This window comes from Mobula hypostoma, chromosome 4, assembly GCF_963921235.1.
Source record: "Mobula hypostoma chromosome 4, sMobHyp1.1, whole genome shotgun sequence".
Lineage (NCBI taxonomy): Eukaryota > Metazoa > Chordata > Chondrichthyes > Myliobatiformes > Myliobatidae > Mobula > Mobula hypostoma.
Genome location: NC_086100.1, coordinates 198,191,212 through 198,210,229, shown reverse-complemented (window position 1 = coordinate 198,210,229; position 19,018 = coordinate 198,191,212). Strand labels below are relative to the sequence as shown.

General features: G+C 44.7%; 1 protein-coding gene and 1 long non-coding RNA gene across 3 annotated transcripts in view; one reads left to right on the top strand and one right to left on the bottom strand.

Annotated features, from left to right (window-relative positions):
- Positions 1–4,882: 4,882 nt before the first annotated feature.
- LOC134345863 (uncharacterized) lies at positions 4,883–14,757 on the bottom strand. 2 transcript variants are annotated; one of them, XR_010017783.1, is made up of 4 exons: positions 14,696–14,757; positions 12,086–12,164; positions 5,896–5,967; positions 4,883–5,335 (listed from the first exon to the last, which is right to left on the bottom strand). It is a non-coding gene; the product is annotated as an uncharacterized LOC134345863 (long non-coding RNA). The 2 variants fall into 2 exon arrangements; XR_010017782.1 differs by lacking the exons at positions 12,086–12,164; positions 14,696–14,757 and adding an exon at positions 8,149–8,406.
- The window catches only part of emx1 (empty spiracles homeobox 1), a 40,032-nt gene continuing 27,848 nt past the window's right edge, over positions 6,835–19,018 (top strand). Inside the window, exon 1 of the mRNA XM_063047177.1 lies at positions 6,835–7,367. Coding sequence (XP_062903247.1) covers positions 7,025–7,367 — 343 coding nt within the window. The 5' untranslated portion in view covers positions 6,835–7,024. The remainder of the gene's footprint in view (positions 7,368–19,018) is intronic.

The window sequence follows — 19,018 nt, the reverse complement described above, 5'->3', positions numbered from 1 at the left end:
CTAAATCAGAGGAACGCCGCCGACGACAGAGTTTCAGTGTCTCGGTGTCTCGGCTTCTCTTTTTGTCTGAGAGCTTTAAAAAAAATTCCCTCTGAATTTATCACACACACTCACATAAACACACGCACACACATATAGACACACACACACAGATACTGACACACATAGACACACACGTACGCACATTGACATATGAAAGGCTCACACGCATATACACATTGCCACGCACAAACTCCTACACACACGAAGACGTATACAGTACTCACGTTCGCACAAGCACCCACTTAACCACACAGGTGCACAGTCACTTACACACACACGCACACACGACCCGAAGGACATTCCTGTACACAACACGGACTGAGGTACAACACAGGTGTTTTGGCAAAAGCGCAGCACGATGTCAAATACCCGCACACTTCCCAAAGCGCAACGCGCACACCGACTCGCGTGAACACGCAGTCCCCGTGCGCTTGGATAGATTGTGAAGATGATTTTGTGTGTGGGCGAGCGAGTGTGTGCCCGCGCGGGAGCGTGTACCTGACTGTAGTGAGAGAGTGTGTTTGCGTGGGAGGGTTTGTGCGTGGGTGGGGGGTGTGGGGTGTGTGAGAGCGTATGTTGGAAATGAATGCGAGGTTACGAACTCAAGAGATTCTTCAGATGCTGGACATCCAGAGCAACACACACAAAATGCTGGAGGAACTCAGCAGGTCAGGCAGCATCTATCGAGAGGTCGACATTTCGGGCCGAGACCATTCATCATGACTGAGGTTATGTGCGTGTGAAATTCTGTATGTGGGATATGCATGCGGAATGAGTGTGAAACGATGTATGTGGAGTTGTATGTCTGTGTGTGTGTGTGTGTGTGTGTGTGAGGATGTATATATGTGGGGTATGTACGTGAGATTTTGTGTGTGAGATTTTCTGTGTGCGATTTTGTGTGTGTGTATGTGTGTGATAGATTTTGTGTGTGCGTATGTGTGTGTGTGAGATTTTGTGTGTTTAGATGTCAAGGCCTGTACACGTATGTGGGATTTCTGTGGGTGTCTGTGTGGAGGACGGAGTGTGCAGGAGTGTGTGACTCTGTCTGTGTCAGGGTTTGCACTTTGTCGGTCGCTCTGCGGTGAAGCGTGTGCGGGCAGGGTTTCCGTCCCGGACCGTCACAGCCCGAGGATCCGGGCACAGTTCAGCACTCACCAAAATCAAAACATTTTTCTTAAACACGATTTTTTCCGCCTCACCTTAAACCTGAGAGGCAAATTATTTCACTTTATTTTATACATTTGTAGAAGCGAACTGGAGTTGAATCCCTCTACTTTTTTAAATTAAACAAACAGTTATTACCCTATGACTATCAGGCTCTTGAACCAGAGGGGATAATTTCACTCAACTTCCCTCACCCCAATACTGAACTGTTACCAGAATCTATGGACTCACTTTCAAAGACTGTACAATTCATGTTCTCGATATTTAATGCTTATTTCTTCTTCTTCTTCTTCTTATTATTATAAAACCAGATTTTTTCAGCTCAAGTTGGTAAAACCTGAAATACGGGCTTAAACAAATACGCTCATTTCTCGATTCCTAAGAACTTTCAGACTATTCTAGTGCTGTTCAGTATTGTGGCTTTCTGAAGATTTACATAGATATTACTGTGTAGGCCTAATTGTTTAATGCTATTGTGTAGTGACTTCGGAATGATACCACTTGTAGATATTACTATTGGGACAATGTACATCCTGTTCATGTTCCATAGTCTTTCAATTTCCCCTTTTAATTCAGCATATTTCTAGTGTTTTTCACTTACTGTTTTCTGTATTGTTGTTATTACTGTCATTATTTATCTTTTTTTTGTATTTGTACAATTTGTCTTCTTTTGCAGATTGGTTACTTTTCCATCATTGTGTCCATCATATGTGATTGGATTGGTTATATCCGTTGTTCTTGCTTGTTTATCCTGTATTATTATATCCGGACGATTATTATGAATTGTCTTATCTGTAATAACCGATCGATCATAATATAATTTATGTATTCAGACTCTAAAACTGGATCAGGCTTGCATTTATAGTAAAATATGATTCCTTTTTATGAGTTTGTACTTTAAAGCAAGATTTTGGTGAATGATGTTTGCCACTTGATTGTGTCAGTGTAAGTAATCAGACCGAGTTAAACTGCTACAGGATCCTGTAAAATGTTGGATTGTTTTCATTGGCATTTTCTACATTATTCGTCTTGAATTTGTTGGTCTTTTATTATGTAATTTTGATCATTTTTGTGTTAACCACCTGGTCCACTATTGGCACAAGGAACCCTTCTCTTTCTGGGTAGAGTCTCCAGCTCCGAGCCAGGTGTTCAACACGTCGCTGTCGACATCCAGTCTCGTGAGGATTATTATTTATTATTATTATTATTATCATCTCACTTTTATATTTGCACATTGTTGTTTTTTTTTTGCACATTGGTTGTTCGTCCGCCTGTTGGACGAGGTCTTTCATTGATTCTATTGTGTTTCTTGGATTTACTGTATATGCCCGCAAGAAAACAGTATGTAGTGGCACATATGTACCTTGATAATAATCTTGCTTTGAACTTTGAGGTGCGCATGTATGCAGAGATCAAACCATTGTTATTCGGCACCCATGGGGCGAGCAGTATCCTGGAGACCTCAAAGATGACAAAATGGAAATAGCAAGAAGGTTTTTAGCGAAGCGGGTGAATTCCGTCTCAGGAAAACCGGAGCCAACTCGCCACACAGCACGGGAGATGGGCGGCAGGACAGCGTAGTGCTTGGCACAACGCTTTACAGTACAGGTGACCCGGGTTCAATTCCCTCCGCCGCCTGTAAGGAGTTTGTACATTCTCCCTGTGACCGTTTTGGGTTTCTTCCGGGTGCATCGGTTTCCTCCCACAGTCCAAAGACGTATCGGTTGCTAGGCTAATATGTATCGGTTTCTAGGCTACTTGGTCACTGTAAACGTTCCCATGATTAGGCTCGGATTAAATCAGGGATTGTTGAGCGGCGCGGCTCAAAGCGCCGGAATGGCCTATTCCGCGCGGTATCTCAACAAACAAGCAAATACATAAATGAGATGAATGAGAGAAGCGTTGAGGGGCGCGGCAGATCATGACTTCCCAGTAGGCAGATTAGCGAGACAGTCTGGGTTCAGGACACTCTGAAGGATTTCAAATGCCCTCCTTATTAATGTTTTCTGTAGCGGGGGAGGCTAGAACCAGAGGGCACAGCCTTAGAATAGAGGGACGTCCCTTTAAATGAATTTCTTTAGACAGATCTGTGGAATTCAATGCATTGGGTATACTTAAGGCGGAGGTGATAGGTTATTGATTAGTCGGGGCGTCAAAAGTTACGGGGAGAAATCAGGAGAATGGGATTGAGAGGGATAATAAATCAGCCATGATGGAATGGTGGAGTAGACTTGATGGGCCGAATGGTTTAATAATGCTCCTATGACTTATGGTTTCATATTGACTGAGGACTGCCGGAAACTATCTTAATAATGCGCCTGTCCATCAAATAATGCCCCGTTCACAGCGGAGCCACGCAAGCGGCCATACAATCGGGTCTGCTTAAAAGTTCAACGAGGCAGAGTCGCTTGCGTCACCCCCGGGTCATTGACATCGTGTCGGCGTGGATGGGCCCTCAACCCTGGACCACATCCACGGGACTGCAGCCGCAGGAACGCCGTTCGATATTCCCATTCATAGCTCAGCTGCTGGCGCCGTACCCAGAAGCCGGACAGATTTCATACCTTGTTCCCAAACAGACCCCGGTGAAAACAAATAACCTGGTTTGGGAGAGAAATTCGGCTTGTATCAATATACTGCGCGCTCAAACAAGCTCCCAGCAACGGCAAAATTACACTGACCAGATGCGTCTTTTAGTAATTTTGTCCGGGGGCTGGGGGGCCGCGAGTACGAGGGAATTATTCGGTGGTCAGATTACAGCACTGATAGGCTCGTGTATATAAAAATACCACTTAAAAATAGGAAACGTTTTCGTTTAATTTAGCCCGGAAAATAGGTAGATTTTTTGTTACACAATGCTAGTCTAGTAGAACCGTCTTTTTACTTTCACAAATCTATCGTTTAGTTTAATTTCAAACATATGTACTTTACACACCAGGGAAGGACTGACTTTCGGATAAAGCGAGCGGAGTCGCAAATGAACCGACTGCTTTACAGGCAATGTGTTCCGGCGAGAGGTAGCTATCTCTTTGCTCGGCCCGACAATCTGTGTTCTAACTGGGTCCCGCTGCGTCGCACAATTTGGAATACAACATCTGTACGTACTTACTGTCCGTTATGCCGCTGGCGACTCGGGTAGCAGTGAAGGTACTCCATCTCCCATCAGGCCACCAATCGTAGTCTTGGTCTTGGCGGTGCTCAGAGTTTCCCCTTGGTTTTCACTACTCTCTGCCATGCAAGGCCCAGGTGGAGACACAGGACTACCACCGCACACAAATGTAAAAAGATTCTTCATTGCCGTTTCCATAACAGTTCTGTTTTTTCCAGTCAGGGTTGTTAGCCCTGAGCTGAACCCCCAAACCTGGAGGACTGGTGGACCACTCTTAGTCTGGCATCTACTCTTTGACCTGTTTGGCATGGGTGACCCGACCAAAAGCCAAAGCATAAAGCCCTGACTCCCGCCATCATAGCTCTCCGGGTCACTGAGGCACGCGGGCCTCCAAACCACCACAAGGTTTTGATCCACTTGGAGGTAAACGACATCTTTAGCTCTGTAAAAATATTTTCATTATTGCTGCAAAGAAGACATGGTTTTAATGCTCTTTCTGCTCGTTTACTCGACCTCAGACACAACTGCAAGAATACTGAAACCCGAAACAATACAATGTCCACCACATGCATTTTTATTATGTCCACAAAAACTATATAGAATATTTCAATGCACCGTGTGTGACACTCACAGAAGCTGTACATTATTTACACATTCTCTTTCATACTAACACGTCATAAAGTTAACACACACACAATGCAACTGTGATGCTCCCATCCACTACTTAATATCCCATATCGTTTGATCGATATACAATGTGCACATTTCAGTATCGTTTCATAAACAATTATATTCATGCACAAACTCCAAGTAAATTTGAAAAACTTTTGTACAATGTATATTTGCTCAAATTATATTGCATGTAGATAGCATTAGACGGAATGCTGAAGGAACTGGGCAGGCCAGGCAGCATCTGCAGAGAGGGTTAAAGAACACGGTCTTCACACTTCAGAACAGCAATCTGAACCCTGTCACCGGCGTATGTCGTGAAATTTGTTGTTTTGTGGCAGCAGTTCAGTGCTAAACATGATAATGCAAAATAAACTATAAATTACAATAAGAAAATATATACAATTAAATAAGTATGCAAAAAGAGAGAGAAAAAAGTAGTGAGGTTCAATGTCCATTCAGAAATCTGATGGCGGAGGGGAAGAGACTGTTTCTGAATCGTTGAGTTTTGCTCTTCAGGCTTCTGGATGGTAGCATTGAGACGAGGGCATGTCCTCGCGTTGTGGGGGTCCTGAATGACGGATGTTAACTCTTGAGGGTGTGTCGATGCTGGGGAGCCTAGCTATCACTTTATGTAATATTCTCAAACAATGCCCAATATCCACGCATAGACACTGAACTATGTTCACACGACATTCACACGCATCTAAGAATATTCGTACTCATGTAACAATATTCAACATATTTCAGACACAACATATGGACAGTAGAGTACAATATTCACACTCGCACACAGGATGTTACAATCGCTCACCGTCCCCTCTCACTGTCTCAGCTCAGGAACTCAGTACTTATCTCACCCTCGAAAGGCTCGAACCTCTCCCAGAGCATCAGCCCGTGGAACATCTCACCTCCTGCCGCTGCTTGCCTTCCCTTCGTTCCTCGTGATGTTTTGCGCCATCGGACGTTGATGTTTGACATTTCTTGGAGAGATTAATAATAATAATAATAATAATAATAAATTAATTGGTGCTGAGAATCTACAAAATTTGCAACTTTTTTAGTATAAGTGCAGGTTAAATATGAAGAATTCTGTATGCGCAATACTATATAAATCTCGGTGTCTCTTTTGCTCGCTCTCACTTTCCCTCACTCTTTCTCTCTCTCTCTCTCTCGTTCTCTGTCCCTTCCTATTATGTCTCTCACACCCTCTCCTATTCTTTCTTTCACTGTCTGTCTCTTTCTCACTCACTCACTCACTCTTTCTGTCTTTCTAACTCTCTCTGTCTCTCCTGTCTCTGTCTCACTCCCTGCCTGTCTCTTCCATTCCCTGTTCCTTTCTGTCTCTCAGACACACTCTCTCTCTCTTTGTTTCAGTGTCTGTCTCTCGGTCTCACTTTTTCTTTCATTCTCACGCTCTTTTTATCTCTCTATCTCATTCTGTCTCTATCTCTGATTCTGCCTTTGTCTGTCGGTCTCTCTCTCTCTCTCTCTCACACACGAACAAGTTCACAGGCGAGTTTTGTTAACCGATGCCAGTCTCGGGAATGTCCCCTTCACGGCCAGGCATTGACAGGGTTAAGGTTGCTGGCGGGAGAGGAAGGGAGTCCCATTCACCGGTTCACCGGCAAACTTCCCGCCTTCCTCCCGCTGGAAGCCCGCTCCATCCGCCGAGTGGAGTTTGCTCCGCGTTTTGGCGGGTCCCAGGAATCTCCGGGTCTCAGGAATCCAAGTGGGCAGGTGTGGACCAATCCCACGGCCAGGTATCAACAGAGTTCCACCCGCCTCCCTCCCCTTCCTCTTCCCTCTCCCCACCTCCGCCCCCTTCTCAAAGCACATAGACACACAAACACACACACACACACCCAACCATCAAGCCTCGGGTCTAATGAAGTGTGGCGTTGTCAGTACATTCATCCAGGAGTTCCTCCGACTATATCAATGACCAAATCTGCTCACCAACTATCCACTACATTAACCAACTGAGTTTCTCCTCAACCCGGCGGAGGGACGCATCCTACACGCCAGTTTCAGATTAACATGTTCCACACAGCCACCAAACGCTGTTTCACAATCGAGTCTTTAGTGGCGAAAGACAGTCCTCTGTCGCCGGAGGAACCGCTCCGACCCACCGCTCTCAGTTATCCGCCTTCCGCCGATGCGTTCCCCAACACCTTCCAGACAGCGGGGCGCTCTCTGTACTCGGGGCCGGACCTAATGTTCCAGGAGACGGTTAGTCACCCCTCGCTGCCTGTCCACCCCCACCAGCTCGGGACCCATCACTTGCAAAGCCCACACCCGTTCTTCTCGTCTCAGCATAGAGACCCCCTCAACTTCTACCCCTGGGTCTTAAGGAACCGATTATTCGGACACAGGTTTCAAGGTAAGCGAACAGTAATCCAGCGTAAACTGTAACAGCCAGCTAGCACAAACAGGAGATAAAACGTGTTGACTGGGTCCATTGATACAAGAACAAAATTAGTGTTTATAAACTATAATATATATGAATTATATATATATAATATGCTAATATAACTAACATATTAGAAATATATTGTATATATTAGAAATGTATTATAATATATAATTATTACTTTAGAAACCCTACATGTTATACAGGTGGTATACAGGAAGATTATAAATGAACAAACCAACATAAGATATGTATAAGAATTTATAGGAATCTTAATAAATAATATATTTATCTGACATAATTTACAGCATGCTATTAAGAATTGAACAATTACATAGGAATATACACCAAATCTGTACATTGTATATTATAATAACTGCGTTATACGTTATGCTGTACGATATTTATAAAATTGGTAATTTATTATTGTCATATATGAAAACTGTATATATTAAATATATGCAATAGAAACTATGTTATAAAGAGATAACGATACTATATAGATGCTACAATACCGAAATGATAAAGTACGTCACACACGGAATCTGTAAATAGTGAATTTCAACATGAAATAAATAAACTGCAGCTGTTTTAGATGGATACGTATGCAATGATTGTAACAAAACTACAAAATTGTTTTATTTAATTTGATCAAATCCATACTGATTTAATATCTGATACCACAATTTTATACAAATAATTGTAATATGATTGAGAGGGGAAAACACAAATAAACACATATTGTACCCACTTTTGATCTGTGTATAGTTCACCGAATCACAGATCTGATTATACTTGATTAGAGATTACTTTAGAGAGCCGGGTCCAATCTTGCTGGGTTACGAACGGTGCGAAATATACCCGCTCTCAGACTAACAGTTTGAAAGCCAACGCGTTCAATCTTTGCTCAGACATCCAAGATGTACAGATCTTTTAGAACTTCAGTGTACTTATTTTTTAAACAGCCCCAGGCCGGTGTAGAAACCGCACCAGAAAAGTGCCACCCGAGTCGAACACGGCGATAGCAATGAACACGTTTTAAGTTGATTTCGTGTAACTATTAACAGCGGGGATGGGGGTGGTGGTGAGGGGAGGAATAAAACGAATTGATCACATTTACATAGATTAACCCGTCTTCAATGTAAAAGGCGTTTTGTCGTTTGAAGACAAAATTCCCATAAATAGAGTTACATTTGTGAACATCATCCCACCGGCAAATTCTCGGAACTATATGGACTTGTTTCCCCTCTGACTTCAGCAGAAGGGATGACGGTTGGGGGTGGAATTCAATGAGACCTCTTGCCATTCTAGTCCAAAGGTTTCAGCCTGCCCTGAACCGGAGACTGGCCATTGCAGCAAACCTGAGGAAGAGTGGAATGTGAGGCGGCCTAACCCATAATCACCGAGTCATTACAACTGAATTTTTTTTGTTATCTGTTCACATTATTGTGTTGATAATATTTTATGTACTGTATGTGATATATATAGGGTGTTTTTCACCTTGGCCCCAGAGGAACGGTGTGTCGTTTAGCTGCATACATGTGTACGGCTGAATGACAATAAACGTGAGAATTAGAACCAGGTTTAATATCACTGGCGTACGTCGTGAAACTTGTTGTTCTGCGGCAGCAGTACATTGCAATATATACTAATAAAGCTATAAATTACAATAAGATATATATATATAAAATTAAGTAAATAGGGCGAAAAGAGAGAAAGATGGTCAGGTAGTGTACACGAGTTCCTTGTCCATTCAGAAATCTGATGGCGGAGGGGAAGAAGCTGTTCCTGAAATGTTGAGTGTGTGTCTTCAGGCTCCTGTCCTCCTCCCTGATGGCAGCAATGAGAAGAGGGCACGTCCCGGGTGGCGAGGGTCCTCCGAGACGGATGCCGCTTTTTTGGGGCACTGGCTTTTGCAGGTGATGCCGAGGCTAGTGCCCATGATGGACCTGGCGGAGTTTTCAACTTGAACTTGATAAAACAACCACACCGTTTCCAGTAGAAATCTAAACGCCGAACACTAAAGGTATCCGTCAGGCGAGGCGCTGCATCCCTCTGCCCCTCAGGGAGAGTTAAGTGCAACGAGGAACAGTCACAAAATCGGTCCGGGCCGTTGCTGGGTGACTCCGGGAAACTCTCCTTCAAGCCTATAAATCCAGCTCTCCTCCGTCCGAGAGGCCAGCTACACCACTCAATGTTCGAAAGCTCAAAGTTCGAAGTAAATTTATTATCAAAGTACAGATATATCACCATATACAACCCTGAGATTCGTTCTTTTGCGGGTATACCCAGTAAATCCAGGAACCACAACAGAACTAATGAAAGACCGCACCCAACAGGACGGACTAACAGACGGCGTGCAAAAAACAACAAACTGCAAATACAAAAGAATAAGAGATAAAAAGCAACAAATATTGAGAACATGACGTGAAGAGTCCTTGAAAGTGAGTCCGTAGGTTGTGGAATCTATTCAGTGTTGGGGTGAGTGAAGTTATCCCCTCTGGCTCAAAAGCCTGATAGTAGAGAGGTAGTAACTGTTCCTGAACTTGGTGGTGTGAGTCCTGAGGTTCCTGTGCCTGGGCGAGATGCAGTGTTACTGGTTCAGGATTTCGAGCGAATCTGGATTGTAGGCGTTAAAAGGCAATAAAAGTTGGGGCACTGCTGAAATGAACGCGGATCACATCGGGAGGCGAACGGCTTCTCAACACCCCGTGTTATTTTATTGTATATGACGAAGCTGCACTCTGGGGTGGGTGAACGGAATATGGCGGAATTTCAGCATCCAGACAGGTGTTAAATTTCTGCTAAACTGCACATTGAGAAATATTCCTCTGTAGAGTGGAGCGATCACATAAATATCTCATCTCACTAGCTATTGAAACCGGTGTGGTGACAGGGTTTGAATTAATGCGAGCGGAAAGAACAAGCCAGAAGTGAATTCCTACCGGCAATAAGACCATAAGACAGGAGCGGAATTAGGCCATTTGTCCCGAGTCTTCTCCGCCATTCAGTCATGGCCGAACCACCGCTAAACTTCAAAGTTTGAAGTTCAAAGTGACTTCATGATCAAAGTAGGTATATACGACTCTGAGAGCTAATTATTGGCGGGCATTCACTGCAGCTATAAAGAAATACAATTGCACACAAACGCAGACGGACAAACAGCCAATGGGCAAAAGAAGTCAAACGGCAAATAACAAAAAAAAGTAGAAGTAAATATTTAGATAATAAATAAGTAATATTGAGAATATGAGTTGAAGAGATTCAAAGTGAGTCCATAGGTTGCGGTGAGTGAAGTTATCCACACTGGTTCAGGAGCCTTAAGTTTGAGGAGTCCTGAAGTTGACGGTGCGGGACCTGAGGCTCCTGGAAACTCCTTCGCGGTAGCAGCAGTGAGAGGAGAGCACGGCCCGGATGGCGGGGGTCCTTGATGGTCGATACTGCTTTCTCGTGGCAGCGCGCCTTGTAGATGGCCAAAAAGGCTTTTTTAAAAATAACGCAGCTATTGCTTAAAATCTCCGTTCCCCTCCATTTCCATCGACTCAGCCCTCTCATTAAATGCCAGGGATTAAAATCCCCGACCCTGGGATTAACACACACAAAATGCCGGGGGAACTCGGCAGGTCAGGTAGCTTCTATGGAGGGGAGTAAATAGTCGATGCTTCGGAACAAGACCCTTTCTCGAGATTCAAGTTCGCATTTAAGTTCATTGTCACCTGACTGTACATGCATACTATCAAGTGAAATACGTTCCTCCCGATCATGGTGCACTCACAGAGCAGATAGCACACACAGCACATAAACCGAAATATTACCATAAATAAGTTAAAATACACGTGAAGTGCGCAGCGCAGGTAAACAGTAAACAGTAAGCAGCTCGCTGTTCTAGTGACGAGACCTCGGCGATGGCATTAGTCTCAGGGCCTAAGACTAGTCTGGCAGTTCTAGTCCTGATGCTCCTGTACCTCCTTCCTGGCAGTGGGTCAAAGAGATTGTGGGATTGGTGGTTGGAGTTCTCCACAACGCTTCGGGCCCTTTGCAACGCTCCCAGTAATTGGGGCGAGGGAGACCCCGGTGATTCTCTCCGCGGGTTTTTATTGTCTTCTGTAGGGTCTTGCGGTCTGATGCCTTACAGCTTCCGCACCACACAATGAAGCAGCCGGACAGATCAGGACAATCTGTCTTTATAATTCGCTACTCTGGGATTTAGTTGTTAAAATGTACACTTATGTAAACGTGCTGGATCCTTGCCTTTAATTGCGTAGTTTGTAAATATTGGAGCGAGTCAAAACACATAAAAGAAATTCCCATTTAGGTTTTAGGTCGGCATAGCCAAGGGTTACCTTTTTACTGTTTACATGCAGTTTTGAATTATATTTTATGAACTTATTTGTGGTAATATTTGTTTATGTGCTGTTGAGATATATGTTGTGTAGGTGCACCGTTGTCCGAGGAACGTTGTTTGGTTTACATATATGTACAGTCAGATGACATTAAACTTGGAACTTAAAACTAGTAATATTGATTAGCGGGGGTGAGCGGGGCAGAGATAGTTGTGAGAGGCGGAGCGAGCGAAGAGAATCATTTATTTGGATACGGGGGGAGGGGTGGGAAGGTGATTATAGTATAAAGTAGAGCGAGTTTAGAAAAGAGTAGATCCGTGGATACTTTCATCATTGAAAACTTACCACACAAGTCAATATCAAACGGGAGATATGAGTCGGGGTGCACACACAGAATGCTGAGGAATCTCAGATCAGGCAGCATCTATGGTAAAGAAAAAACAGTCAACATTTCGAGCCGAGTCCTGACCTGCCAAATCGCGCCAGCATTTGTGTGTGTGTGTGTGTGTGTGTGTGTTGCTCTGGATTTCCAGCATCGGCAGAATCTCCTGTGTTTATGATCTTGAGTTGATGGTCAGAGAGATGAAGTGATTGACGAGGAAATCGTACAATACAAGGCACGGAGGTGTAGTGAACTGCGAAGTGGTTAGTAATGGACTTCAGAAAGTATAGACAGGAATGGTTGCTGAGGTGACTGATACAGTTTATTGTCGAGAAAATCGGAGTGTTGTGTTTGGTGGTAAAACGCACAAAATGCCGGAGGAACTCGGGAGGTCAGGCAGCATCTATGGAGGAGAATAATGTCGTTGACATTAATACTGACAAGTAGTCTCGGCCCGAAACGTCAACTGTTCATTCCCCTCCACAGCTGCTGCCTGACCTGCCGATTTCCTTTAGCAGTTTGTGTGTGTTGCTCAAGATTTCCAGCATCTGCAGAATCGCTTGTGTTTACATTTTGGCCGTAGACTTGATTAAATTGGAAGGCGCAATTCTAGTGAGGTACAGGAGCAGAGAGATTTGGATAGATCCATAAACCCGATTTGTCACGATATCATAAACCTGATAGCCGAGTCTGGTTTAAACATCAACTGGGTGCCTGGGCTTTCTAACCGGAGTGCAAGAACAAGTGAGTTACGCTGAACACTTATTAATCAGTGACTTGTTCTGAACATCGGCTCTGTGCCCGGGTTCCAGAGCCACGGTTTACGGCAGACAAGAAGGATTTGGAGAGGGCGCTGAAGAAAATGTTCCGAACAAATCAAAATTGGTTGACGGGGTCTTCAGGTCTGGCGGAACCGGGGCTGCTCTTCCAGGAACAGAAAAGGTTGTGTGAAGATGTAATTGTTCAGATCATATCCCAAAGCGTACCTGCTCGTGTTGGGAGTTCGGGTGCGGAGACAAGCAGGAAGAAAGATAAATGCATATATTGTAAAAGAAGAAAATAGGTAGACAGATAGATAGATTAAAGGTTAAGGTTCAACTATATTCACCATACACATTTACATGTGTTAGGAACTTGCTGTGGTGTTTTGTAACAAAAACAAAAGGATTAAAGAATTTAATAGATGGGGGGGGGGAGAGGAAAGGGAGTGTGTGTGCGTACGTGAGAAAGAGACAGGTAGAGGAGAGGAAGAGAGACAGATTTCTCTCGTAGGAAGAATCGCCAAGAATCAGAGAATACAGAATAAGAGAAGCAATAGATGAAGACATTCGGAGTTGGGGCTATGAGAAAAAGGCCCCACAGAGGATGCTGAGATAGGTCAATCATTGAGGGATAAGGGCTTGAAAAGGCGAATGGCCTTCTCCCGTCCCCACTTCATTACAAAAGAACCAAAAGCGAGGAGGAAAGGTGATTCTGCACTGCGGGTGCTTGGGCTCAGGGGTGTATGGCCAGGAGAACAGAGGAAGTATTCAGTTGATGGGCGGGTTGAAGAAGTGCAGGCGGCTCTGGGAGATGGCGGGGAGTGTGGGAGGGAGGGAGGGAGGGGGAGTACGTGACAGAACGGGGTTGGAACGGAAGAGGCCGAAGAGGGACTTTCTTGAGTAATATGACATGGTCCAGGATAGATTGTGGGGAACTTTACCTCCAGTAAGAGAAGGGACTGCGACTAGTTGCTGTAGGTAAGAAGTTTGGAAGGAATTGTTTTCACCCTGAGGGTGACTTGAATCTGGAACACACTCCCACATTCCCTGAGGGGGCAGAGAATTTCACAACATGTTAATCCTTCGACCAGGCGTGGAAAGCTGCGGATGGAGCGCTGGAAAACGAAATCGGTACTTGATGGTCAGCAAGGGTATAGCGGGCCGAATGGGCTGTCCCCGTGCCGTGTGACCCCGAAACTTCCAGGACAGCGGGAGGCTTGAGGGGGAGCTAACGACAGCGAATGAGAAGCTGAACTAATGAGTCGACAGATAGAGTGAGAGAGAGGGAGGTAGAGAAACTGAGAGAAAGAGAGGGGGGAGAGGGACAGGGGCGGGGGAAAGAGAGAGAAAGAGGGGGGGGGAGAGAGAATAATCGGGCAGAATCATTGCTCCGAGCAGGTTGCAGGCTGCCGTGATAAATTCGCGGGAGAGGGCTGTCTCTTCCCCGCTCATTAAAGGATTTTGTTAAGGAAATTTGAAAGACAAGCGGCAGAATGTCGGGATTATCAAAGGTTCTCGCGATTGTAGAGAGGCGGATTAAGTTCTTAACCTGGTCTCGGGGCGGTAACTGCGAGAGGGAGAGCGGCGGGGTGCGCTGGAATTTGCGTAAAGGCGGCCTCTACGGGAGCCCGAGGACAGGCAAGAATTAGGTTCATTCTCTCACAAATGGAGATCTGAGAAGACAGTCACGCTCAGACTCGTCCCTGTAAAAATCAAGGTCGTCCCCAGAAGAGAAAGGCCGGGGGATGGGGGGTGGGGTGGCTGGAGATGTTCCGATCAGCCCGCGGGTTGTAAACTGACATGGCCCCTCACCTTCCCCAAGCTCACACACAACGTGGCTCCACGGACCGTCCTTCCAGCTGTAAAGAACACCCCGACACAGCTACCAAACTACAGGTGCCGGAAATCTGATACAAACCCGAAAATTGCTGTTGACTGTGTTGTAGACGTCGGTGTGTATTGTGAGCCACGGTAGCGCAGCTCGCGGCGTTCCGGAGCTCCGAGTCCAGTCCCGGCGCCGTTCTGCGAAGGGTTTGTACGTTCTCCCCGTGACCTCCGAGTGCTCCAGTTTCCTCGCACAGTTCAAAGACGCACCTGTTAGTAGGTTAACTGGCCATTGTAAATTGTCCTGTGATACATCGGTGGGTTGCTGGGCGGGTCATTGCGCCGGAAGGACCTGTTCAGCACTGTATCGCCAAATAAAAACATAAATAAATAAAAGCTAGTAATTAAACACCTAACTAAACTAATCCCGTCTGCGTACACAATGTTCATATCCCTCCATTCTCTGCACGTTGGATAATTTTATGTTACATTTGTATTAATGAATAAACTTCCATAATATCATTATTTTATATGTAAGGTCCATGTTACTCCATTTATGTTCCCAAGTACCACTTCAACACATCGTACACTCCTTCCCCTGTGCACCATTTTATTATTCGGGCTTCTTTCCCCTTCCTTTCCAGTCCTGATGAAGGCTCTCGGCCTGAAATTTTGCCAGTTTATTCCCCTTCATAGATGCTGCCTGACCTGCTGAGATCCTCCAGCATTTTGTGTGTGTTGCACATCTATTGTATCTACCTCTACCGCATCCCAGGGACCCACCACTCTCCATGTATAAAAATCTTGCCCCCCCCCATCTCCTCTGAACTTGAATAACTTCACTCAACTTCACTGTTCCCACAACCTATGGACTCACTTTCAAGGACTCTTCATCTCATGTTCTCAATATTGAACTAGTTATTATTATTCTTTCTTTCTTTTTGCATTTGCACGTTGTTGTCTTTTGCACACTGGTTAAACACCAAGCTGGCGCGATTTTTCATTAATTCTATTATGCTTATTACTCTATTGTGGATTTATTGGGTATGCCCACAAGAAAATGAATCAGTATATGGTGACATACTGTATATGTACTTTGATAATAAATTTACTTTGAACTTTGAACCCCCCCCCCCCATTTTAGATGCATGCCCTCCGGCACTGGACATTTCCATCCTGGCAAATAGATACTGGTGGTCTGTCTATACCTGTCATTATCTTATAAACCTCTATCAGGTTCCCCCCTAGCCTCCATCTCTTCACAGCCAACAACCCAAGTTTGTCCAACTTCTCGTTATAGTACATGCTCTCTAATCCAGGCAACATTGTGGTAAACCCCTCCAAAGCCTACACACCCTTTCCAACATGGAATGATCAGAATTGAACCAATACATCAAATGCAGCATAGCTAGTTTTTATAAAGCTGCAACGTAACTCGACGCCTGGACTAATGGAGGCAAGTATGCCATACACCACCTCACAATCTACCTCATTATGATCCCGCACTGCACTTTCTCTGTAGCTCTTAACACTTGAATCTGCACTGATATTCTGTTACTATGCTCTGCCTTAATGCACCGTGTAATGAATGAAAAGTATGCAAGACAACTTGTCACTGTATCTTGGTGCAATAGTATCAGTACTGATACCTTCTGATAGCCACTTTCAGGGAGCGACAGACTTGGACCCCAGGATCCTTCTGTACATCAGCAATATTAATAAACTGGGATAGTACATTGCCCATGCACTGTCTCTTTACAATGGGCTGTCTAATAGAGGTTAGGGGTGTGTGCGCGTGTGTGTGTGTGTGTGTGTGTGTGTGTGTGTGTGTGTGTGTGTGCGTGCGCGCGCGTGTGGTGTATATTGATTTTAATAAGGCATTTGACAAGGTTCCCCATTGTAGTTTCATTCAGGAAGTCAGGAGGCATGGGATCCAGGGAAAGTTGACTGAGTGGATACTGAATTGGCTTGCCCATAGAAGGATGTTGAAATGGCTTGTCCACAGAAGACAGAGGGTGATTGTAGATGGAAAGCATTAAATGACTTAGATGAGGAAGTGGCAGATGACACAAAGGTTAGTGGTGTTATGGAGTACAGAAGATTGTCATAGGTTACAGCAGACCATTGATAAGATGCAGAACTGGGCTGAGAAGTGGCAAATGGAGTTCAACTGGAAAAGTGTGAAGCGATTTGCCTTGGAAGGTTGAATTTGAAGCCAGAGGACAGGGTTAACGGCTGGATTCTTAGTAGTGCGGTGGAACAGAGATATCTTGGGGTCCACATCCACAGAACCCTCAAAGTTGCCATGCAAGTTGATAAGATGGGAAATTGAGTTCAAGAGCCACGAGATAATGTTGCAGCTCTATAGAACCCTGGTTAGTCCACACTTGGAGTATTGTGTTCTGTTCTGGTCGCCTCATTATAGGAAGAATGTGGCAGCTTCAGAGAGGGTGCAGAGGGGATTTACCAGGATGCTGCCAGTATTAGGGAGCATGTCTTATGAGGATAAGTAGCGTGAGCTAGGGCTTTTCTCTTTGCATTGAAGGAGGACATGAGGTAACGATAGAGGTGTACAAGAAGATAAGTGGTATAGATTGTCTAATCAGCTAGTGATTTTTCCCTCCAGGGTGGAAAAGAGGGGGGATAATTTTAAGGTGATTGGAGGAAAGTGTAGGGGGGATATCAGAGACAGTTTTTTTTACACAGAGAGTAGTGGGTGCATGCAATAAGCTGCCAGGGGTGCTGATAGAGGCAGATACATTAGGGACATTTAAGAAACTCTTAGATAGGCACATGGATGATAGAAAGATGGAGGGCATTGTAGGAGGGAAGGTTTAGATTGATCTTGGAGTGGTTAAAACGTGGGCTCAACATTGTGGGCTGAAGGGCCTTTGCTGTGCTGCACTGTTCTGGTCTAAAGTGTCACAACTCACACTTGGCAGGATTAAACCACCTGCCATTGGTCCACCCATATCTGTAGCTGGTCTAAGTATATCCTGCTGTAACTTTGACAGCCATCTATGTGCTCCGCAACACAACTAATCTTTTTAACATTTGCAAACTTACTAAATCATCTATCTACATTTTCATCCATGCCATTTATATATATCACGAACAGAAGAGGTCCCAGTACTGATCCCTGTGGAGCACCACTAGTCAAAGCCCTCCTGCCAGAATAAGTCCCATCGACCACTACCTTCGATCTCATATGGGCAAGTCAATAGCCACATGATGCACATTGAAAGCTTCCCTTGGACAGAAAAGATATGGGCCAAATGTGGGCAAATGGGACTGGCTTAGTTGGGTTTCTCATTCAGCATGTTGGGCTGAAGGGCCTTTTCTGTGACACAACTGTTGTTGGCAGAATTTCAGATGGTGTCGAGGAGGTGTACAGGAGTGAGATAGATCAGCTGTTTGAGTGGTGCCAGAGCAACAACCTTGCACTCAACATCAATAAGACCGAGGAATCGAGTGAGGACCTCAGGAAAGGGGAAGTTGAGAGGACACACAACGGTTCTCATTGAGGGATCAGCAGTGGAAAGGATGAGCAGATTCAAGTTCCTGGGTGTCAATATCTCAGAGGATTTCACCTGGGTCCAACATATTGATGCAATTGCAAGGAAGTCAAGACACTGGCTGTATTTCATTAGCAGTTTGAGGAGAATTGATACTGCACCAGGGACACTTGCAAATGTCTACAGATGTACTGTGGAGAGCATTCTAATTGGCATCACCATCTGATATGGAAGGGTCACAGCAGAGGATCGGAAAAAGCTGCATAAAATTGTAAACTCAGTCAGCTCCATCATGGGCACTAGTTTCCCAGCATTGAGAACACTTAAAAAAGATGATGCCTCAAAAAGATGGCATCCACCACTAAGGACCCTCATCACCCAGGACATGCCCTCTTCTCATTGCTACCATCAGGGAGGAGACACAGGAGTCTGATGACACACACACAATGTTTCAGGAACATCTCCTTCTCTTCCACCATCAGATTCCTAAATGGACAATGAACCCAAGATCACTTCCTCAGTATTTTCCCTCTCTTTTTGCACTACTTGTTTAATTTAATTTTGTAAAATCTATACTTATTGTAACTTATAGTTTTTATTATTATGTGTTGCAATATACTGCTGCCGCAAAACAACACATTTCACAACGTATGCCGGTGATATTAAACCTGATTCTGATTCTATGTTGCTTGACTCTATAATTCTCTCAGCCCCACCCCACTCGCACCAACTCTTAAACTGTTACAAGCCAGGCAGTCACTAACCTTTCCAGTCCTTATGAAAGTTAATGGGCACG